The following is a 24,558-nucleotide window of genomic DNA, read 5'->3' as shown; positions in this document are numbered from 1 at the left end:
TTCTTAAAGTAATGATGGCCACTCGTTTTTCTTAACTCAGCTGCTTTTTTCTTGCCATAATACAAATTTTAACAGTCTATCAGCTGTGTATCCACCAGACTTCTGCACAACACAACTGATGGTCCCAACCCCATTTATAAGGCAAGAAATCCCACTTATTAAACCTGACAGGGCACACCTGTGAAGTGAAAACCATTTCCGGTGACTACCTCTTGAAGCTCATCAAGAGAATGCCAAGCGTGTGCAAAGCAGTAATCAAAGCAAAAGGTGGCTACTTTGAAGAACCTAGAATATAAGACATATTTTCAGTTGTTTCACACTTTTTTGTTAATTATATAAATCCACATGTGTTAATTCATAGTGTTGATGCCTTCAGAGTGAATCTACAATTTTCATAGTCATGAAAATAAAGAAAAATCTTTGAATGACAAGGTGTGTCCAAACTTTTGGTCTGTACTGAACATACACTCAGCTTTATATAGATTTATAAAGGTGCAACAATATATTGGGATCAAGGGATTTTATCTCTTTTTTTATACAACCTAAAATTTTGTTTGGTTTTCAGCTGCTGCCTGACATTGAGTGCTGCTGCTCAGCTTACTTTTATCCAGAATACCCAAGTCCTTCTCCTGTTCCTTAGTCCCAAGTACGGCCCCATTTAATGTATATACACCTATAGGATTACTCTGACCTAGGTGCATTACTCTACATTTATCTATATTAAACCTAATTTGTAAAGTCTTTGCTAATTCAGTGATCTTATCCAGATCGTTTTGGTATATTGTACTCTCATGGTCAGAGACAAAATGGTAGACCGACATAAAGCTGGGATGGGCTACAGGACAATAGGCAAGCAGCTTGGTGAGACAGCAACAACTGTTGGCACAATTATTAGGAGATGGAAGAAACACAAAACAACTATCAATCTTTGTTGGTCTGTGGCTTCATGCAAGATATTGCCTCGTGAGATAAGGATGATTTTGAGAAAGGTCAGGAATCAGCCCAGAGCTACACAGGAGGACTTGGTCAAGCGCTGAAAAGAGCTGGGACCACATTCTCAAACATTACCGTTAGTAACACACTATGCCATAACAGATTAAAATCACACAAGGTCCCCCTGCTCATGCGAACACATATCCAGGCCAGTTTGAAGTTCGCTAATAACAATCTGGATGATTCAGAGGATGCATGGGAGAAGGTCATGTGATCAGATGAGACCAATATAGAACTTTTTGGTATCAACTCCACTCGCAGTATTTGGAGGAAGAAGGGCGAGTACAAACCCAAGACTACCATCCCATCCGTGAAGCATGGTGAGAGAAACATCATACTTTCGGGGTGCTTTTCTGCAAAGGGGATAGAATGACTGCACCTTATTGAAGGGATGATGGATGGGGTCATGTATTGCGAGATTTGGGTCATCTACCTGCTTTCCTCAGTAAGAGCATTGAAGATTGGTCATGGCTGGGTCTTCCAGCATGACAATGACCCGAAACACACAGCCAGAGCAACTAAGGAATGGCTCTGTAAGAAGCATTACAAAGTCCTTGAGTGGTCTAGCCAGTCTCCAGACCTGAACCCAATAGAAAATATCTGGAGGGAGCTGAAACTAACTGTTGCCCAGTGACAACCCCAAAACCTGAAAGATCTGGAGAAGATCTGTATGGTGGAGAGGGCCAAAATCCCTACTGTAGCGTGTGCAAACCTAAGAACTACAGGAAATGTCTGACCTCTATAATTGCAAACAAAGGTTTTTGTACCAGATATTAAGTTATGTTTTTCTATTGTATCAAATACCTGTTTCATGCAATAAAATTTAAGTTAATTATGTAAAAATCATACAATGTGATTTTGTTTTTTACTTTTAGATGATGTCTCTCACAATTGAAGTGAACCTATGATAACAATTACAGACCTCTCAATACTTTGTAGGTGGGAAAACTTGCAAAATCTGCAGTGTATTAAATCCTTATTTTCCCCACTGTAGATACATTGATAGATGGGAACAGACCCTGGGAATGCAAATAGACTTACAGTGTACAATTTGAGACAGGTTGGCTAGGTGTTCTATTTGTATCACTTATAAGGAAATCCAATAGAAAATAATAATAATGTACTGGTACCTTATCCCAGCCCTTCTACATTTTCTTAACACTTCAATTCCGTCAGTTTGTTGGAGATGTATATGGTATAACAGCCTCCTCACACATATTTTTCTGGGAGTGTAGCCTCATTATCCCCTTCTGCAGAATGGCCAGGGGGTTGGTCTTGAGTCTGCTCCTAAACCTACAGTAAGTGCACAGTCCCTAGACAATTTTAGTTTTGATGATTAATTTTATTATTAAACACCTATAGTGCTGTGGGTCATTCAATAAGATAAATATTCAGGTCTCATGTTTATTAAAAAAAAAGTGAAGTTTTGTCATACTTAGGAGAATATCTGTGCACAATTTTTTGGCACGTATTTACAATGCAGAATTATTATTCAGAAACAAAAACAAGCAGAAAGCAGGCACCATTCAACCTGTGTGTGAACTTGTCCTTAAACCAAACTTTGGTCTGAGCAATCAAGTCTGCAGGTACAAGGTGCTCACAAAATAAGATGCAAACATGTAAATAGGAAGAAAAAGTAGTGTCACTTACCGGTCCTGTAAAATCCAATATCTTAAGAAAAACATGTTTAACATTGACGTCAGAGAGGGAAGGAGCACATATGCGGGACAATTACTATTTTGCGCTTTCCCGCGCTTCTACTGGTCCTGGAGTCACGCATCCCTAGGCTGCACCCTCCCTCATTACAAAAATACACACCACCTGATGTGCTTCATCAAATAAGCATTCAAGTTTATACAGCTTGGAGTTGGAAAATCTGCATAAAAATGATGATATGGTCATAATACTCGGCAATAATTGTGCACGCACTATATGTACAGCAGTCAAGGCCCTGATTGGCACGGTCTTGGAAGAAGATGGCCCCCTCCATATCGTGCAGATCTCTTTAGTAGGCCGGGGTCACACTAACCTGCGCAAAATACGGTCCGTAGTTTACAGGCGTAATACGGATGAATGGCCCCTAAACAGTGCTCCGTATGTCATCCGTAAGCAAGGTGTGGTCGCGTATTTTGCGCATGTAAGCATCCGTATGTAATCCATATGGCATCCGTATGTCGAGATTTTCTCGCAGGCTTGCAAAATGGACATATAATGGAGCCCTATGACAGGGTTTCTAACAGAAACCAAAGAATAGATATAGACACATAGAATGCATATATATATACATATATATATATGTATTCTATGTGTCTATATCTATTCTTTCATTTCTTTATTAAAACTGTCAGGGTGAGTTTACTGTATAGCGCACTGAATTGCCGGCTTTGCTAAAAGACACCGGGTGCGTATTTCTCGCAAGTCACACATCTGGTCCGTGTGTAATGCGTATCTTTTGTGCACCTATACACTTGCATTGGCGTACTACGGCCGTAGTACACTGACAATCGCAGCATGCTGCGATTGGCACGGACCGTAGAATATGGACGAGAAATATACGGCTGGTGCGAGGGACCCCATAGAGAATCATTGGTCCGTGTCTAATGCGTGCTTTTAGCACCTCTCACTCGGCCGTATTCCTCGCCAGTGTGACCCCGGCCGTAGACTGAAGAAAGTCCACTTATTAGTGCACGTAATGGCCTCACATAATACCCTAGATATACACGCACAAGTTTGGAATTCTTATTCCATACTCATTTGAATAGTCCTGCAAACTATGGGAATTCTTAAGTGAAACGTCATTAAAAATCAAAGTACCGTAGGTAAAAAAAATAAAGGGCAGAGAGGGAGCAGTAGGGACTTTTTAATGAAAGTATATCATAAATGCAATTTGATTATTACAATAAATAGACATTTGTGATTAAAATTCAATATTAGTTTTGGACCACCTCTTCCTTTAAAGAAAAATAAAGGTTGACTTTTAAAATGGCCAAGACAAAGTCCTGACCTTAATAACACAGAATTGTTGTGGAAGGATCTGAAATGAGCTGTTGATTGGAGAAAACCCACCAACATAACAGAGTTAAAGCTGTTTTGTAGACAGGAATGAAATAAAATTCCACCAAGTCGATGGACAGGACTTATCAACAATTACTGGAAATGTGGGGTACATGTAGCTACGCCCAATTTTGTCAGGAATAGATAGTGCAAGCCATGTTCTATCTGCTGCAACAAATGCCAAAAAATAGTAGGATGTAGTCCAAGCATCCTGGGCTGGTATAACAGTTACCAGGTGCCAGACGTTGGTTGACTCTAAGCAACATACAGTGGGGAAAAAAAGTATTTAGTCAGTCAGCAATAGTGCAAGTTCCACCACTTAAAAAGATGAGAGGCGTCTGTAATTTACATCATAGGTAGACCTCAACTATGGGAGACAAACTGAGAAAAAAAATCCAGAAAATCACATTGTCTGTTTTTTTTTCATTTAATTTGCATATTATGGTGGAAAATAAGTATAAGATCTCCTCTAGAGCAGTGATGTTTTTGGCTTTTCGCTTGGCAACACAGACTTTCAACTCCCTCCAAAGGTTTTCTATAGGGTTGAGATCTGGAGACTGGCTAGGCCACTCCAGGACCTTGAAATGCTTCTTACGAAGCCACTCCTTCGTTGCCCTGGCGGTGTGCTTTAGATCATTGTCATGTTGAAAGACCCAGCCATGTTTCATCATCAGTGCCCTTGCTGATGGAAGGAGGTTTGCACTCAAAATCTCACGATACATGGCCCCATTCATTCTTTCATGTACCCGGATCAGTCGTCCTGGCCCCTTTGCAGAGAAACAGCCCCAAAGCATGATGTTTCCACCACCATGCTTTACAGTAGGTATGGTGTTTGATGGATGCAACTCAGTATTCTTTTTCCTCCAAACACGACAAGTTGTGTTTCTACCAAACAGTTCCAGTTTGGTTTCATCAGACCATAGGACATTCTCCCAAAACTCTTCTGGATCATCCAAATGCTCTCTAGCAAACTTCAGACGGGCCCGGACATGTATAGGCTTAAGCAGTGGGACACGTCTGGCACTGCAGGATCTGAGTCCATGGTGGCGTAGTGTGTTACTTATGGTAGGCCTTGTTACATTGGTCCCAGCTCTCTGCAGTTCATTCACTAGGTCGCCCCGCGTGGTTCTGGGATTTTTGCTCACCGTTCTTGTGATCATTCTGACCCCACGGGGTGGGATTTTGCGTGGAGCACCAGATCGAGGGAGATTATCAGTGGTCTTGTATGTCTTCCATTTTCTAATTATTGCTCCCACAGTTGATTTCGTCACTCCAAGCTGGTTGGCTATTGCAGATTCAGTCTTCCCAGCCTGGTGCAGGGCTACAATTTTGTTTCTGGTGTCCTTTGACAGCTCTTTGGTCTTCAACATAGTGGAGTTTGGAGTCAGACTGTTTGAGGATGTGCACAGGTGTCTTTTTATACTGATAACAAGTTTAAACAGGTGCCATTACTACAGGTAATGAGTGGAGGAAAGAGGAGACTCTTAAAGAAGAAGTTACAGGTCTGTGAGAGCCAGAAATCTTGATTGCTTGTTTCTGACCAAATACTTATTTTCCACCATAATATGCAAATAAAATGAAAAAAAAACAGACAATGTGATTTTCTGGATTTTTTTTTCTCAGTTTGTCTCCCATAGTTGAGGTCTACCTATGATGTAAATTACAGACGCCTCTCATCTTTTTAAGTGGTGGAACTTGCACTATTGCTGACTGACTAAATACTTTTTTTCCCCACTGTAGCTGTGAAGCAGTTCTAAAAAACTGTGGGTATACAACTAAATATGAGGTTAGTGATTCACAGGAATGCTAAATCGTCATAAAAAATAGTACATATTGTGAGTTTGTAAAGACAAATGCAGACATGGCTATTTTCTTAGAACAGTCCAATGTTCATTTTTTGTTATTTTCTGTAAATTAGTTACGAATTATATACATTTCTATTCATGTTTAGAATTAGAAAACAATGTGCAATGTTCCCAATGCATGGAATACAAACTAGTATAATGATTTTGTGATTAACTCATGTTTCTGAATACACAGTTATTATTTTGAACACTACTTGTCATGATTCATTTTTGGATATGTGACAGTTCTGGTTCTGCTATAATTTAAACGTTGCTTTTTCCTTTTAGGCCAGCAAGGGTTATGCTAGTTTCCATGTTAGCAGCTGCTTTATTGCTGGTCAGCTGATGTGGGTGGTTGCCACTCCCACCATCCTTTAAATCGTCACATGATGCATCAGCTGACTATTGGTAATAGCGTTATTCTATGTAGATCAGCCTAAGAGTTTGCTGCTCTCTGGTGCCAGGGGTGTATCTGCTGCATCTGTGGAGTTTGGGTTCCTGGTTCTGTATCCTCTGTTGTTTGGAGCTTGGCAGCAGAGGTTGGAGCTAAGTATTGTTTTCCCTTTCTTTGTCTCGTGCTTGTCACTTACTCTGTGTTGATACCATCTGCAGTGGTGAGGCTAGCATCCTTGTCAGCCAGTTTACTAGCCAGGGTATAGTGAGGTGACAGCTAGGGACAAGGCACATGACAGATTTGCCTTCATTCCTCAGGGAGTGAGGAACAGTGTGTGGGGATTAGTATCCCTTCTCAAGGGTGATCCCCAATCCTGGATCTTCTTCCTGCTGATTCACCATCTTTGCGGTCTGTGGATGAGTTATTGGCTGCAATGGCACTGGCGTATGAGGATCTTGATGGCGTTTTGATGAAAGAAAAGGTAGGGGGGATGGCCAGCTGAGGACTACTGTTCAGAGTTTTGGAGATGGGCCACTGACACTCAGTGGAATGACTGCTCTTAGGAACCATTTTTTGTCAGGGTCTGTCAGCTAGACTTCAGGATACTCTGGTTCAGTATGCTACTCCTGGGTCATGCTACATCTTGACAGGTATGTCAACTCCCATCGTCTTAGGCCTTCCCTGGCTAAAGAGACAATCATTGATTGGCAGTCCAGGGAAGTAGTTCATTGGGGCAAGTCTTATAAAGAATATTGCCTGGGAGCTACGGTCTTTGCCGTCCGTCTCAAATCTACCCCCTTTTTCTCTGGTGGAGACAGCTAAGGTGCTATCAGGGAGTAGGGGCAAGACTCAACCCTCAAAAGTAAGCCAAGTCTCAGGGTCCTCTCAGGAGGAGGGATCAGGGGATGGTGGTGGTTCCCTCTGAATATAGTGAGGGTATGAGTTTGGAGACATGGGTGGGCGCCTCTTTTGTCTGTTCCTCATGGAGATTACCATGTTAGCAAAAGTACGCGTATAAATAAATATTCTGGTCCTGACCTGTGTGAATGAATACGTGTGGGTGTCCACTAAAGACATCGAGTGGAAGTACGCATCTGGGACCTTAGAGTTCTAGGGTGATCGGGCCATATCGAGTGTCGGCCGTCCTCAGCTCTAGGACCTTCCAGTTGGAGTTACCCCAAATAGTAAAGGTACATAACATATTCCACAGGTCATCGCTCTGGAGATTGGTTGTGCCTCTGGAGCCTATGTTATTTCCGTCACTATTGGACTCCGTTTGTCGTAAACCTGAGGATCTGATGACTGCGGGGTGAATCTCAGTGGGTTGAGGGGTTCTTACTATACGTAATTTCCGGTGAAGTCTGGGGTTTAGGGTCCAGAGGCCACTCGTTGAAAGCGGGGTACTATCATGATTAATTTTTGCTGCTTTCTGGTGCCAGGGGTGTATCTGCTGCATCTGTGGAGTTCAGGTTCCTGGTTCTGTATCCTCTGTTGTTTGGAGCTTGGCAGCAGAGGTTGGAGCTAAGTATTGTTTTCCCTTTCTTTATCTCGTGCTGGTCACTTACCCTGTGTTGATACCATTTGCAGTGGTGATGCTAGCGTCCTTGCCAGCCAGTGCACTAGCCAGGGTATAGTGAGGTGACAGCTAGGGACAAGGCACATGACAGCTTTTCCTTCATTCCTCAGGGAGTGAGGAACAGTGTGTGGGAATTAACGTCTCCCTTCTTAAGGGTGATCCCCAATTGTGGATCTTCACCCTGCTGATTCACCATCTTTGCGGTCTGTGGACGAGTTATTGGCGGCATTGGCGCTGGTGTATGAGGATCCTGATGGTGTTTTGACATAAGAAAATGTAGGGTGGATGGCCGCCTGAGGACTACTGTTCAGAGTTTTTGCTTTTTCCTTTTGGGCCAGCAAGGGTTAATGTCAGTTCTAGCTGGCAGCTGCTTTGTCGCTGGTCAGCCGATGTGGGTGGTGGCCACTCCCACCATCCTTTAAATCATCATGACGCATCAGCTGACTGTTGGTAATAGAGTTATTCTATGTAGCCCAGCCTAGGAATTTGTTGCTCTCTGGTGCCAGTGGTGTATCTGCTGCTTCTGAGGAGTTTGGGCTCCTGGTGCGATATCCTCTGTTATTTGGAGCTTGGCAGCAAAGGTTGGAGCTAAGTATCGTTTTCCCTTATCTTGTCTGTCTCATGCTTGTCACTTCCCATGTTGATACCATCTGCAATGGTGAATCTAGTGTCCTAGCTGGCCAGTGCACTAGCCAGGGTACAGTGAGGCGACATCTAGGGACAAGGCACATGATGGCGGCAGGGGGAGGGACCCGCATAGGGTGTTAGAGGAGCTTAGGGATAGGAACAGGTTGTTGTTAGTAGGGAGCAAGGGATGGGCACCTCCTGTTACGGCCGTCCTCTCCCTTTTTCCATCCCACTGTTTGTGTATGTTGTTCCATCCACCGGACTTACCCATCTTGAGCGTGACACTACTGTAACTACATAAAATGATTGTAATTTATTATTGGTAGTTAGGAAATTAAGACATTTCCCTTAGGTTTTTTTCTCAACACGTTACCTACATGTGACCTAATAGTATGTCACAGTCAGGTGCTGGTTTATGGAATGGGTTCATCTTGCTGTAACAGTAGTGACCAGAGCTATCTCTGATTGCTACTGTTTAACCATTAATACACCACTGTTAATCACTGACTGTAAATAGCGATCCTGCCTGCTCCTATTGGCCCACTGCAATAGCTGAGCGCACTTCAGGAGTCATGGCAGCTGCAGGCTTGCTGAAGATTCCCATAGCTGCCATCTTTGTACTGCGTGGCTGAGCTTCCTAGAACTTCAGTATTGCTTTATATAGACAAAATGGCATAAGCAAGATGTAGTCTACTAAGGCGACTTTCCCTGTCAGTGCATTGCTAACGGTTTGCATAGCATGGGGATGTTGCTGCAACCCCATGCTATACAAGCGATCAGCCTGCAAAAAACGATAGTCTCATAGTGGGTAAAAGTAAAAAAGTTTTCAAAAAGTAAAAAAAAAAAAAAAATTGTAAAAAAAAATAAATAAAAATATATTGTACCCATAAATATTTTTTATGAAAAAATATATAAACAATAAAAGTATACATAACTGGTATTGCTACTTCCGCAACAACCGGATCGATGAAAGTATCCCACTACTTAACTCCCTTAATGAACACCATAAAAAAATAAAAAACAAGGCAAAAAACAATGCTTTATCATCATACCGCCGAACAAAAAGTGGAATAAAACGTGATTAAAAAGACAAATGTGAATAAACATCGTACCGCTGAAAACGATATCTTGTCCCTCAAAAAACTAGCCGCTATACAGCTCAATCAGTGGAAAAAAAAAAGTTATAGCTCTCAAAATAATGAGATGCAAAAAAAATTATTTTCTCTATGTTTTTATTGTGCAAGAAGTGCCAAAATATTAAAGAACGATGTAACTGTGGTATCGCTGTAAAAATGCCTTATCAATTTTACCACACGTAGAAAGACATTTAAAAAAAAATCCTGAATTGCTGTTCTTTTTGTAAATTCTGCCTCATAAAAATCAGAATAGAAAGAGATCAAAAAATGTCTTGGGTCTCAAAATGGTACCAATAAAAAACTTGCCCAGCAAAAAACAAGCCCTCACATGACTCTGTGGGCCAAAATATGGGAAAATTATAACTATCAAAATATGATGAAAAAACTAGTTTTTGCAATAAAAAGCATTTTTTAGTATGTGACAGCAGTCAAACATAAAATCCGATATGAATCTGATATTGCTGTAATTGCACCGACCCAAAGGAATGGCATGAAAAATAAATAAAACCAATTATTCACCTGCTGTTTTGTTCATTTATGCCTCCCAAAGATCGAAGTAAGGCTCTGTGCTGAGCCCCTTTACACCGGGGCTTCCATGTAAATCTGTGAAATACCTGATTCAGACGAAACCTCCAGCGCAAAATTCCCTATAATGCGGCAGATGGAAGCACTGTGGATGCCATAGGACCTGTGATCCGGCGATGTCAGTATTTTTAGGATTGCACAAAAGTGCCGTCGGCCTCAGTATTGTGCTCTTCTGAAAAGGACCCCGCTGAACAGAGACCAGACGGAGTCCAGAGTAACTCTGCTGCCTCATTATAGTGAATGGACCCCTAGGGGGTTTCATCTGTCACAACACTTGGATATTTAGATGGAAGGAAGTGCTCAGGGTAGAGTGCCGCATAAATGTGATCCTAAATGGTAGGAACACTTTACATAAAAAAAGATTCAATCCACAAAAAAAACCATGACCCCACTCAGGTCCATTATGTCAACAGAAATATAGGGGGCTTCCACGTTACTATTGGCACAAAGGCTCTGAAAAAGCTAAATGGCTCCTCGCCCCTCAAAAGAAATTGAGCAAATTCTGCACTCCCAAATCCAAATTCTCCCCTCCCTTCTGTTCCCCAGTGTACCTGAACCACATATAGCGTCCACGTTTGGCATTTCTGTAGCTATGAGAGCCCACCTAATTAACGGGTGTGTCCAGAAGAATGAGCTGGGTATAACGTACTGGTCACTACAATGGCAGTTTGCAATTTTCACTCAGCAACATCCATTGCTGTTTCTGGAAAACACCCATTGAGTCAAAATTGTCATTATACCTGTAGATTAATTTCCAAAGGGGTATAATTTCCAAAATGTATGACTTAAGGGGGGATTTTGCTGTTATAGCAATTACAGGCTCTGTATATGGAGTCCGCAAACTATTCTAGGAAAATGTGCGCTCCAGGCGGCAAAAAGTGCTCTGTCTCTCCCAAGCCTCTCCATAAGGCTAAGTAGTACTGTACAACCACATATGGGGTATTGCCACGTTCAGTAGAAATTGTGGTACAAATTATGGTGCCATTTTTACCCACTTCTTGTATGAAAATGTAAAATCTGGGGCTAAAACAAAATATTTGTAGTAAAAATGTACTTATTTTTTCTTCATAGCTTAAAGGTATAAAATACTGTGACACACCCTTGGTGTCAATATGATCACTGCACACCAGATGAATTCTTTGGGCAGTATAGTTTGTAAAATGAGTTCACATATAGGGAGGCTTCTGTTGTTTTGGCACCTCAGGGGCACTGCCAATGTGACATAGTACTCTCAAAGCATTCCCTTCTGAGCTTTGCACTGTGCCTCAAAAGTAGTATTCCCTCACATATGGGGTATCAGTGCACCTAGGAGAAATTGCATAACAAATTGTATGGTGCAATTTCTCCTATTACCCTTATGAAAATTGAATTTTTGGCCAAAATAACATTTTTGTGGGGAAAATGTGATTTTTATTATTTTCATGGCTCAACCTTATAAACTTCTCTGAAGCACCTGGGGGTTCACGGTGCTCATCACACATCGAAATACATTTCCTTGAGGGGTCGAGTTTCCAGAATGGGGTCACTTGTGAGGGGTTTCCACTATTTAGACACATCAGGAGTTCTCCAAATGGAACATAGTATCCACTAATAATTTGAGGAAATAGTGCAGTCAAAAAGTCAAATGGCGTTCCTTCCCTTCAAAGATTTACCGTGTGCCAAGTTTTTTTTCCCCCCACATATGGGGTATCAGCATGCTCAGGAAAAACTGCTCAACAAATTTTGGGATTCTTTTTTTCCTGTTACCCTTGTGAAAATAAAAAAATGTGGGTCTTGTGAAAAAAAGATAAATGTTAATTTTCCATTCAAAAAATTCCTGTGAAGCACCTGAAGGGCTAATAAACTTCTTGAATGTGGTTTTGAGTAGCTTGAGGGGTGCAGTTTTTAGAATGCTGCTGTCATTACTCACTTTTGGAGTAATGACAGCTCTGTTCTGCTTTAACCGTGGTTTTTGCTTTTGGCCAGCAAGGGTTAATGTCAGTTTCCTTGCTGGCAGCTGCTGTGTTGCTGGTCAGCTGATCTGGGTGGTAACCACTCCCACCATACTTTAAATAGTCACCTAATGCATCAGCTGACCGTTGGTGATAGTTATTCTACGTAGACCATCCTTGGAGTTTGCAGCTCTCTGGTGTCAGCGCTGAATATGTTACTTCTGTGGAGTTCGGGGTCCTGTTTCTTTATCCTCTGCAGTGTGGACCTTGTTAGTGGAGCCTGGAGCTAAGTTACTTGAATTCTTACCTTGTCTGGCTCGTGCTTGTCACTATCCCATGTTTGTACCATTTGCAGTAGTGAAGCTTGTGTCCTTGTCGGCCAGTGCAATAGCCAGGGTATTGTGAGGTGATAGCTAGGGACTAGGCAGGTGACGGCGGCAGGGGAAAGGACCCGCATAGGGCATTAGGGGAGCTTAGGGATAGGCACAGTTTGTTGTTTAGGAGGTGCCCCATCCCTCGTTCCCTATTGTTAGGCCTTCCTCTCCCTTTTTCCATCCTGTTGTGTGTATTGTGCTGTCCGCCGGACTTTCACAGCCCGCGCATGACAGGTGTCAATTTTGGGTATTTTCTATCCACTCCTCAAAGTCTATTAAAATGTGAGGTGGACTTAAATAGGAGTGTCTGAGCAAGGAGTCTGAATACTTATGACCATATGATATTTCAGTTTTTCTTTTTTAATAAATTTGCAAAAATTTCTACATTTGATTTTTTCAGTCAAAATGGGGTTCAGATTGTACATTAAAGAGAAAAAAATGAACTTTTTTTTAATTAATCAAATGGCTGCAATGAAACAAAGAGTGAAAAATTTAAAGGGCTCTGAAAACTTTCTGTACCCACTGTATGTCTGCAGTCATACAAGAGTGACTGCAGACTTATCCATTTGAACCAGACAACCCCTTTAAGGTGGGTATTGACACTCTGCACCCTCTACAGTCAGACGTAGAACCTTTCTGACTATGTTTTAGTTACCATCACAATACCAGTCACCAAAGTTTTTTCTCTTTAATCTCCTTACCCCCCCCCCCCAAGGCGGCAAAATGGCTTTTTGTGATTTGTGTGTGCTTTTTTGTGTTTTTTTTCTTCTTTTTTTACTGTGGATGCTCAGCCATAATCACTGGCAACATTTTCCATTATGCCTGAAATACTCAGTCAAACTTCTGCACTCAATCACACTATTTAATGTTTTCACACAAACAAAAAGTACCGTATATACTCGTGTATATGCCGAGATTTTCAGCACATTTTTTTTGTGCAGAAAATGCCCCCTCGGCTTATACATGAGTCATTCAGCAGAAAACAGCGGGGGGAGGGGGAGCGGCGGCAGGAGCCAGTGGCTGGTAAGTCATACTCACCCCTCCCGTGCCTCGCTGAACGTCCCCTGCATCCTCCTTGTCCGAGCACTGACAGCTTCTTCCTGCCTTCAGCGGTCACATGGTACCGCTCATTAACGTCTTGAATATGGACGCCCATGGATGTGGAAGCATATTCATGCCCTTAATGAGCGGTACCATGTGACCGCTGAAGGCAGGAAGCTGTCAGCGCTGGACAACGGAGGATGCAGGGACGTTCAGCGACGGCACAGCAGGGTGAGTATGAAGGAGGAGGATGGGGGCAGCACAGGGGGAGGACTGGGGCAGCACAGGGGAGGACAGGGGCTGCACGGAGGACAAGGGCAGCAGAGGACTGGGGAAGGACAGAGGAAGCATGGAGGAGGATGGGGCTGCACAGAGGCATTGGAAGCATGGAGGAGGATGGTGGCAGCACGGAGGAGGATGGGGGCTGCAGAGGGCATTGGAAGCACGGAGGACGGGTGCAGCACTGAGGAGGACGGTGGTAGCATGGAGGACGGGGGCTGCACAAAAGGCATTGAAAGCACGGAGGAGCACGGGGGAGGACAGGGAGCTGAGCCATACATACAGTTGTGGCCAAAAGTATTGACACCCCTGCATTTCTGTCAGATAATACTCAGTTTCTTCCTGAAAATGATTGCAAACACAAATTCTTTGGTATTATTATCTTCATTTAATTTGTCTTAAATGAAAAAGCACAAAAAGAATTGTCCTAAAGCCAAATTGGATATAATTCCACACCAAACATAAAAAAGAGGGTGGACAAAAGTATTGGCACTGTTAGAAAAATCACGTGATGCTTCTCTAATTTGTGTAATTAACAGCACCTGTAACTTACCTGTGGCAGCTAACAGGTGTTGGCAATAATTAAATCACACTTGCAGCCAGTTGACATGGATTAAAGTTGACTCAACCTCTGTCCTGTGTCCTTGTGTGTACCACATTGAGCATGGAGAAAAGAAAGAAGACCAAAGAACTGTCTGAGGACTTGAGAAACCAACTTGTGAGGAAGCATGAGCAATCTCAAGGCTACAAGTCCATCTCCAAAGACCTGAATGTTCCTGTGTCTACCGTGCGCAGCGTCATCAAGAAGGTTAAAGTCCATGGCACTGTGGCTAACCTCCCTAGATGTGGACGGAAAAGAAAAATTGACAAGAGATTTCAACGCAAGATTGTGCGGATGTTGGATAAAGAACCTCCACTAACATCCAAACAAGTTCAAGCTGCCCTGCAGTCCGAGGGTACAACAGTGTCAACCCGTACTATCTGTCGGCGTCTGAATGAAAAGGGACTGTATGGTAGGAGACCCAGGAAGACCCCACTTCTTACCCCGAGACATAAAAAAGCCAGGCTGCAGTTTGCCAAAACTTACCTGAAAAAGCCTAAAACGTTTTGGAAGAATGTTCTCTGGTCAGATGAGACAAAAGTAGAGCTTTTTGGGCAAAGGCATCAACATAGAGTTTACAGGAGAAAAAAGAGGCATTCAAAGAAAAGAACACGGTCCCTACAGTCAAACATGGCTGAGGTTCCCTGATGTTTTGGAGTTGCTTTGCTGCCTCTCGCACTGGACTGCTTGACCGTGTGCATGGCATTATGAAGTCTGAAGACTACCAACAAAATTTGCAGCATAATGTAGGACCCAGTGTGAGAAAGCTGGGTCTCCCTCAGAGGTCATGGGTCTTCCAGCAGGACAATGACCCAAAACACACTTCAAAAAGCACTAGAAAATGGTTTGAGAGAAAGCACTGGAGACTTCTAAGGTGGCCAGCAATGAGTCCAGACCTGAATCCCATAGAACACCTGTGGAGAGATCTAAAAATGGCAGTTTGGAGAAGGCACCCTTCAAATATCAGGGACCTGGAGCAGTTTGCCAAAGAAGAATGGTCTAAAATTCCAGCAGAGCACTGTAAGAAACTCATTGATGGTTACCGGAAGCGGTTGGTCGCAGTTATTTTGGCTAAAGGTTGTGCAACCAAGTATTAGGCTGAGGGTGCCAATACTTTTGTCTGGCCCATTTTTGGAGTTTTGTGTGAAATGATCAATGTTTTGCTTTTTGCTTCATTCTCTTTTGTGTTTTTTCATTTAAGACAAATTAAATGAAGATAATAATAACAAAGAATTTGTGTTTGCAATCATTTTCAGGAAGAAACTGAGTATTATCTGACAGAATTGCAGGGGTGTCAATACTTTTGGCCACAACTGCAGAAGGGGGAGCCGAGCCACGGGTACTGGGAGGGGGGAGAGCCACACAGAGAAGGACAGGGATGAGGGGACAATGTACACCCGGCTTATACTCCAGTCATTAAGCTTAGCCAGTTTTCCGTGGCAAAATTAGGGGCCTCGGCTTATACTCAAGTATATATGGTACATGTTAATCAATAAATCTGGGAATAAAAATAAGCTCTTGTGCTGAGATAATCTTATAAATGTGTCCATGCTGTGTACTGTGTAATGGCCGTGTCTGACCATACAGGGACATGGTCTGATCATATCACAGCTCCTGGACAGGGGAGAAAGGAAAAGTGATTTTACAGACAGGACAGCATGCGATCTGATTCATGGTAGACACAGCTATTACACAGCAGGGGCACATTTATAGGACTATGTCATATGTGAGCACAGGAACATTTTTTTTTCATCACATCCAATTGTGAAACTTGTTTTATTTATATTGTATTTTTATTCCAAGATCTATTATAATGTACTTTGTTTGACAATCCCTTTATTATAAAATGTGTAATACAAAATAACACACTACAAAACTTGAAAATTATAGTTTTGTTCACTTGTCATATACAGTAGTTTTATGTACTGTTGGTATAACGAATGACCGTACCTTATTTTCTATTTCTACCTCTTGCACATGATGAAGACAACTGATAACAGCGCATTCTGTAAATATTGCAGCCTTGTTACTGCCTTTTTGTCATATGCATTTTATTTTATAGAGTATCCTGTATCAATAGGATACAATCATTTTAGGGGAGCCAACACTGAAAAAGGATTAACGTCCCACTCCAGTGTTTTCTTAACTGCAGTGCTGGAATGATGCACCTATTTTTGTACTTATCCTCCACTATTTTCACGCTTGATATTGCCGCCGCTCCCATTGTTCTCCAGTAGTTTGTGACCTACTAGATTACTCGAGTGTTTGCTGGAGAGAGCCGCAGGCCATTTAAGGAAAGTCTATGAGTGCCTAGTTCTGGCTTTCACAGACTTGCATTGAGAGCTGGTGACTGTGACCTCTGACTTTCAGCTACTCAGAAGCTGCGGTCACAAGATGGCGCCACAGAACCAGAGTGGCGTCGGTAGAGGATGGAGATGGTGGTGGGTAAGTATAAGACTACGGGCAGGGACCTTAGATTAGAAGCATCACTCCAGCGCTGAAAAAAAACCAAAACGATGGAGTGGTGTTTAAAATATTTGTTATGATAAGAAAAACAAAACAAAAAGGACTTCAACGACAAATATTGTAAAGATTCATCTATATTTACATGCACATTAAAAATATTAACTTGAGAAAAGATTTGTAAAAATTTACAGCAAATCCAAAAGTCTTGACGGATCACAAAAGTCTTGATGGATCCAATGATGTTTCAATGTTATGATGTCTTCAAAGAAAATTTTCAAGCTGGAGTACATGAAAAAACAAAATCAACACAGGTGGTCCACTTGCTTCTGTTAGGATACAACGAAGATGAAAATTTGTTTATGTACAAATATACAGTCACATTATGCCAGAGAAAAAGGTGGAAACCTGAAGAGGACATCTTAGTTATCCAATTAATTCTTAGAAACTATTTTAAAGACGACCTGTCAAAAGTTTTGCCCAGTTATTGCTCTTATTTTATTTCCGTGTTTTTCCTGAGTATGCCAATTTTTTTCTTTTAAATCTGCAATAAGGTTCCAGGAATACAGGAATTTTTCTTTAGTGCCAATTTTTATGGTCCTTACAAGGTGCGTGGCTCACAGATACTCTGGGGACGTGTCTTTAGGCTGCTCTGCATTATTACTCGCTGTTGCGCCTTTCTGTGAAGACGATAAATCGTAGTTGTAATTAAAAAAGACCCCTATCTGATACTGTATCGGGGATTTAACCCCTTAATGACAGAGCCAATATTGACCTTACACGGTATATCCTGGACTTTATAAAATGTAACATAATAAATTTATCTAAGCACTAACAGGCAGGTATTTGCAACGTACCTGCCTGTTGTGCCTGGCAACATTCTTACCCGGCACAGAATGGTCACGTACCGCTCCTGCCAGGGATACAGAAGCCTCTGCTGACGTTACATCTACATCATTCTGATTGACAGCCGCATCCCCGCTGACTAACTGGGGGAGCCAGTTCAGTCAAAATGATGCAAGAAGTCCCGCCCCGTCACGTCAGTAGAATTCCCGGCATCAGCGTCTGTGACGGGGGAGAACAGTGGTGGGCACAACAACAGGCAGGTGAGCGGCAATTACCTGCCTGTTACTGCTTAGGTATATTTTTTGTAAAGTCACTGATTTAATGATCAGGTCAAATTTTTGAAGTCTGAACAGTTTCACTTTACTAAGTAATAACTCGAGAACGCTTCAACGGATCCCACTGATTCTGAGACTGTTTTTTCTAGACATATTGTACATCATGTTAGTGGTAAAATTTGGTCGATTTTATGAAAATATTTGAAGTTTTGACAAAAAATTTGAAAATTTCGCAAGTTTCAAACTTTAAATTTGTATGCCCTTCAATAGTTAATAAATAACATTTCCCATATGTCCACTTCACATCAGCACAATTTTTTTAAACTATCTTTTTTTTTTTTTGCTAGGAAGCTATAAGGGTTAAAAGTTGATCAGCAATTTTTCATTTTTCCAACAAAATTTACAAAACCATTTTTTAGGGACCACCTCACATTTTAAGTGCCTTTGAGGGTCCAATAAGACAGAAAATACCCAAAAGTGACACTATTCTAAAAACTGAACCGCTCATGGTGCTCTAAACCACATTAAAGAAATGTATTATCCCCGCAGGTGCTTCACAGGAACTGAAGCAATGTGGAAGGAAAAAATGAACATTTCACTTTTTTCACAAAAATTTTACTTTAGACCCAATTTTTTTTTATTTTCAAAAGAGTAACAGGAGAGAATGGACCCCAATATTTGTTGTGCAATTTCTCCCGAGGAAGCCGATACCCCATATGTGGGGAAGGAGGAGCACGATTTGACTTTTGAAAGCAAAATTGTATGGAATCGAGAACAGACGCCATGTTGTTTGGAAAGCCCCTGATGTGCCTAAACAACCCCCCACAAGTGATGCCATTTTGAAAACTAGACCCCTTAAGAAATGTATCTAGATGCGTGGTGAGCACCATGAACTCCCAGATGCTTCACAGACGTTTACGTTACGCTGTGAAAATAAAAAAAAATAACATTTTGCCACAAAAATGTTCTTAATTACACTGTTGTGAAAATTCTCCAGCGTACACAATACCCCATACATGGTCAAAAACTACTTTTGAGGCACAGTGAAACGTTCAGAAGGGAAGAAACGCCATAGTGGAGCTCAGCAGAATCCCCCCGCATAAGTGACGCCATTTTACAAAATACTCCTCTCAAATAAATCATCTAGAGGTGAATGTTGTTTTAGCCCCAAATGTCTTATTTTTATATGCCCCCTCCCTCTGAGCCAGTGAGCCTTAACCACGTTTAGCACCACATGTTTAGCATTTCTGTAGCCATGAAAACCCGCTTAATTTAAGGGTGTATGTCTCCAGAAGCACAAGCTTGGCATAACATACTGGGCACTACAATGTACTAAGCACTACAGCAGATTTGCAATTTTCACTTGTCAACAACCACTGATGCTTGTTTCCAGAAAACACCCACTGAGTCAAAACCATCACCCAAATGGCTATCATTTCCAAAATTGGGTCACATGAGAGGGGTATTCTGCTCTTGTAACACTATGGGGCTCTGTATATGAAGTCTGCAAATCTGCTCTAAAGGAGGCAAATAGCGCTCCATCCTTCCCGAGTTTCTCCGTATGGCTAAGCAGTACTGTACATCCACATATGGGGTATTTTCCTCTCGCCATGACAGCACCTACTAGAGAGGGGACCTGCCCAATGGAACAGGAAACCTAGATTAGAAGGGGCAGTCAACCTCACCTCCTCAGTTGGTTTCCTGTTCTTATGGGAACTTGCAGGTTAAAGAAGTACCTGGGCCAAGTTGCAGCCACCTGTGCGGTCTCCGTGGGAACGGTAGGGTCTGTGGCTCCAAAAGCAGCGTCGGGGGAGCCCTGCCTGTCAGACTCCCCCCTCATATGGCGGTGAATGGCGTGAGGCCAGGATGCGGGAGAGGCCGCCCTGGCCCACAAGGAATGCGGTGCGGTCAGGAACAGACCGGCACTCATCCAGGGGAGCATGGTGCGAGAATCGGCCGCCTGGCTCCTCCGTCGAGCCGTACTTCCGGGTTTCGGCCCCCGCACATGCGCACTGGCCATTCAGAAGTGCTTGGGATTCACTTCCGGGGGTCCGGGGATGCGTATTCCAGCATGAAGAGGTGGATGGGTGGCCTGTAGGTATAAGATCCGGCGGCTTCCTGCTGCTGGTGTGCCCACAAGATGTCCTCTTCAGGAAAATCAGAGGTGCACCCACAGGTGGTGGTAGTGCAGATACACAGCAATCCCAAGAGCAGCAGTGGGCGCTCCCGAGAGGGCGTCTCCACTGATAGGAGTATAAGGAGTATTAGATCTGAGCCAACTAGAACTCATGCTGTGCCTCGGCATCCAAAACCAGTACCACATTGACAAGCTAGCTTGGAGACCAGGAACAAATGGGAATAAAATCCCCCTCCCTCCTGGTCTCCCGGGACCTCTATCAGGACACACTTAGACAACAGACTCAAAACCTCAGGGGATTTAAGAGAGGTCACGATAAAGGAATCTGGGGGAATCCGACGAAAAAAATTTGATCATTAGCCCCTTAACGGCCTAAGACTGATATATCTGTCGTAGGACGCCTCCCCCTCTTTGGTGATCCACTCACAGCTGTTAACCTGTTAAATGCTGCTGTGAAACTCTGACAGCGCATTTAGCACGTCTTAGCTCCGCCCATTGGCGCCTGTGACACATGACCACAGGTCGCCAATGGTTTGGCATGACAACCCAGGGTCTGCAGGAGACCCCTGTGGTTGTCATTGCCAAACTGTTTTGAGCGACGTACGTGGCTGACGCTGATAGCAGATGAGAAATTTTGCAACTCATAGCAGGGCCGCAGGACTGCTATGTGTAACAAAAGCCATCAGAAGATTGCAGCTTCTAGTCCCCTTAGGAGACTATTGAAGCAAGTAAAAAGTAGGAAAAAATGGAAAAACTATTAAAAAATAACAAAACCGTTCAAATCATCCCCTTTTGCTCCATTAAAAATAAAACAATTAAAACTATACACGTATTTGGTATTGCCGCATTCAGAAATGTCTGATCTATTAAAATAGAAAAATAATTAATCCCATTGGTAAAATAAAATCAAAACGCCAGAATAAGTTTTTTGATCGCTGCAACATTGCAATAAATTACAATAACTGGTGATCAAAACATTGTGTAAATCCCAAAATGGTATCAATAATAACAGCAGCTCGGAGCGCAAAAAATAGGCCCTCACCCAGCCCCGGATCACGAACGATGCAGATGCTATGGGTCTTGGAAAATGGCTTTTTTTTAACAAACTTTGGATATTTTTTTAACCACTTAAATAAAAAAGCACCTATACATTCTTTGCATATGTGAAACTTGTTAATGACCTGGAGAATCGTAATGGCAGGTCAGATTTAGCATTTAGTGAACATATTATAAAAAAAACCCAAAACTTTGTATTGCACTGCTTTTGCAATTTTACCCCGTTTAGAATTTTTTTCCTGTTTTCAAGTACATGATATGGTAAGAGCAATGGTGTCGTTGAAAAGTAAAACTCGTCCTGCAAAAACCAAGCCCTCACATGGCCATATTGATGTTAAAGTTTTCGCACTGACTTTTCAGATATTTTTATGAATAAAGACAAAATACTGACGCAAAATTACCCCTAACATAAAATACAATATGTTAAAAAAACAATCTCAGAGTCAAAGGGATAGACAGCAGTCCAAAGTTAGTACCACATAAAGTGATATGTGGAATTTGAAAAACTTGACCTGAACAGGAAGGTGAACACAAGCTTTAGGAGAAGAGGTTAAAGGGAACCTGGCAGTAGTTTCATGCTTTCTGAACCACGAGCAGCACGAATCAAGAGTTAGGCTGCATTATTGCATTCATGCATGTTTTGCTCTGAAATGTTGCAGCCTTTCAGAGAAAATATACTTCTAAAAGTCGGCCAGAGACAAAGCCACTAGGATATCTAGTTCAAGAAGCAGGTCTCCTGTGACCTCCCCATGATGGGTATATAGGGACAGACCTGTGAGTCAGGAGGAATGGTGTGTAGAGAAGGCTGCCTCTTCGATTGGTCATCAAAGTCACATTGTCCCAAGCAGCTGTCAAAAAGTATTTCAGAGTACAACATACTACAATAACGCAGCTAGTATCCATTCATGTTGTCCGTGGTTGGGGCAGCATGAATTTTATATCAGGTTTCCTTTAGGCTTCTTTTACACTTATCAGGTTTTTTGCGGCCAGTTATTGCGGGCCGTATCACCGCAATTTTCATGGTCTGCCGCAATAACGGACCAAAAAAACTTGCGGATCGCCGTTTTTCAGGTTTCCAATACTATGGAAACAGTATTGGGGAAAAAACCGGCGTTCCGCCAAACCGGAAGTCACGGTGCACCGCAAAAACAAAGTTCCGTTGTTTTTGCATCCCCATTGATTTTCAATGGGAGCTGTGTCCGTAACCCATGAAAAAGAATGAGCAGGCTCGATCTTTTTTCACGGCCACAAATACAGACCTCACAGCCATATGGCACATGGCGCTTCAAATAATTTTGCAGCCCCATAGATATCTATTGGGCCCGCAAAAACGGCCAACAAAAACACGGTAAATGTAAAAGAAGCCTTACTGGAAATACTCAATTCACAATAATTATCAGCAACAATACCTTTTCTGTACTATTCTCTGGCCAGGCATTCAGGTCTTACTCATTTCGCTCGGAAGGCTCACAAACCTCAAAAAAAATAAATAAAAAATAATAATAATAATCTATACACACATACATGTAGTTCCATGATTCCAGCATAGATATCCCTTACATACTTGGGACGAATCCCCACAATCAAGATAGGGATCTAGTTCTTGATATACAGTTTTACGTGGTGAGCACATCTTTTGGATTGACATGTGTAAATAATGAGCACTCACTGAGCTATCACCTATAGATATCAGTGTCAGGTTTCTGAGATTTTGCATTGCACTTAAGCACTTTAAATGGCTGTTGGTGATGCCTTTTAGGTCAGATAGGGTGAGTCAACGTGGAGCGGGCGCGCCACTACATTCCTTATAGGGTGCCAACCTCCACTGCTAGGAAGGGAAATAGAGGGTGTATCTCTTTTCCCTTAGATTGATCTTTCATTATAATTATCTGTAACTCTGATGACTAACAATTTTCTGACCATAATCTGATCTACTCACCTATTTTATATTGGATTTGAGCTTTTTTCTTAAAGACATGGGCTGAAACCAAAAAGCTCAATCATGTTTGCTCACAATCATTTAAATTGACAGGCACCTTCACAATAATGTCTTATTCCACATCTGGTGAACAGTAAGGGTATGACCACCATCAGAACTGCAGCTGGATTTTTAGGTTGACGATCCACCATACTGTAATATAACAGCAGCATATTGGACAAGAATTTTAAATCCTCATTCACAAGCTGCAGATATTTTCAGTGCAGAATCTGACAGTGGATTTTTTCATTTGCTGCATATCAAATTCTGTTGTGGAAAATAAAGTCATATTGCTGTACTTCCATTGAGTTTAATTGGAAAGTCAAAATAAGCAACACAGCCCATTTTTGTGGATTACCCGCTGGCTTTCAGCTTTCATAGCAGTATTTCCATGCTGATCTCTTTACTAGTTGTCATATAGGATATAACATCAGAAGACAGGTATTATGGAGACAGGTGAGGAAACACTGCTAGGAGCCACAGGAGTAGTGAGAGCTTTATCTTTACCATTTAAACCAACCAATGAAGTCCATGGAGAAATCGCCAGCAAAATGTGCACAATTTCAGAGGATACTTGATCTATGACGGCTGTGCTCCCATGTGTGATACAGCTCTTGTCAGTTGAGACACAGTTCTCAGGAGCTGTGTGTCTTCAGTCTGCAACCAGTCCTGGCAGGTGATTAGGACAGGCTGGAGCTTAAACTGTATCAGGGACTCCATTTTATCTCATTCTTGGAGAACCCCTTTAAGAAGGCAGTCCTCCTGACTCCAGACTTTTTAACCATGAATCTTTCCCTAATAAAATACATCTTATAGTCAAAAGAAGAATAGGTACAGTACAGACCAAAAGTTTGGGCACACCTCATTCAAAGAGTTTTCTTTATTTTCATGACTATGAAAATTGTAGATTCACTCTGAAGGCATCAAAACTATGAATTAACACATGTGGAATTATATAATTAACAAAAAAGTGTGAAACAACTGAAAATATATCTTATATTCTAGGTTCTTCAAAGTAGCCAGCTTTTGCTTTGATTACAGCTTTTCACACTCTTGGCATTCTCTTGATGAGCTTCAAGAGGTAATCACTGGAAATGGTCTTCCAACAGTCTTGAAGGAGTTCCCAGAGATGCTTAGGCCTGTTTCACATATCAGTTTTTCACCATCAGTCAAAATCCGCCGCTTTGCAAAAAAAAGGATCCGCCATTTTGGTTGGCGGATACGTTTTTTTTCCCATTGAGTTGCTTTACCGGCGGATCTTGACGGATGGCCATCCGTTGTATCCGTTTTTTTGCGGATCCGACAAAATTTTGGCGTCCGCCAACATGCCTGGACGGACAATGCAATGTTTTTTCAGCCGTCTGGATC

At 42.1% G+C, this 24,558-nt stretch overlaps 1 protein-coding gene across 6 annotated transcripts in view; it reads right to left on the bottom strand.

Annotated features, from left to right (window-relative positions):
* Window positions 1–16,957: 16,957 nt before the first annotated feature.
* ZSWIM9 (zinc finger SWIM-type containing 9) overlaps window positions 16,958–24,558 on the bottom strand; it is a 90,458-nt gene continuing 82,857 nt past the window's right edge. For 4 of the 6 annotated variants that reach the window (XM_073552128.1, XM_073552129.1, XM_073552131.1 and 1 more), the window contains exons 8-9: window positions 22,622–22,687; window positions 16,958–17,227 (exon numbers count right to left, since the gene is read on the bottom strand). In XM_073552128.1, the coding sequence (XP_073408229.1) occupies window positions 22,658–22,687 (30 nt within the window). In that variant the 3' untranslated portion in view covers window positions 16,958–17,227; window positions 22,622–22,657. Of the gene's footprint in view, window positions 17,579–22,621; window positions 22,688–24,558 lie in introns of all 6 variants that reach the window. The other 2 variants (XM_073552132.1, XM_073552133.1) reach the window with 2 other exon arrangements.

The sequence above is a fragment of the Dendrobates tinctorius genome, unplaced genomic scaffold, assembly GCF_039654945.1.
Source record: "Dendrobates tinctorius isolate UK_male_01 unplaced genomic scaffold, ASM3965494v1 ptg000184l, whole genome shotgun sequence".
NCBI lineage: Eukaryota > Metazoa > Chordata > Amphibia > Anura > Dendrobatidae > Dendrobates > Dendrobates tinctorius.
This window is presented reverse-complemented; position numbering and strand designations above follow the sequence as displayed.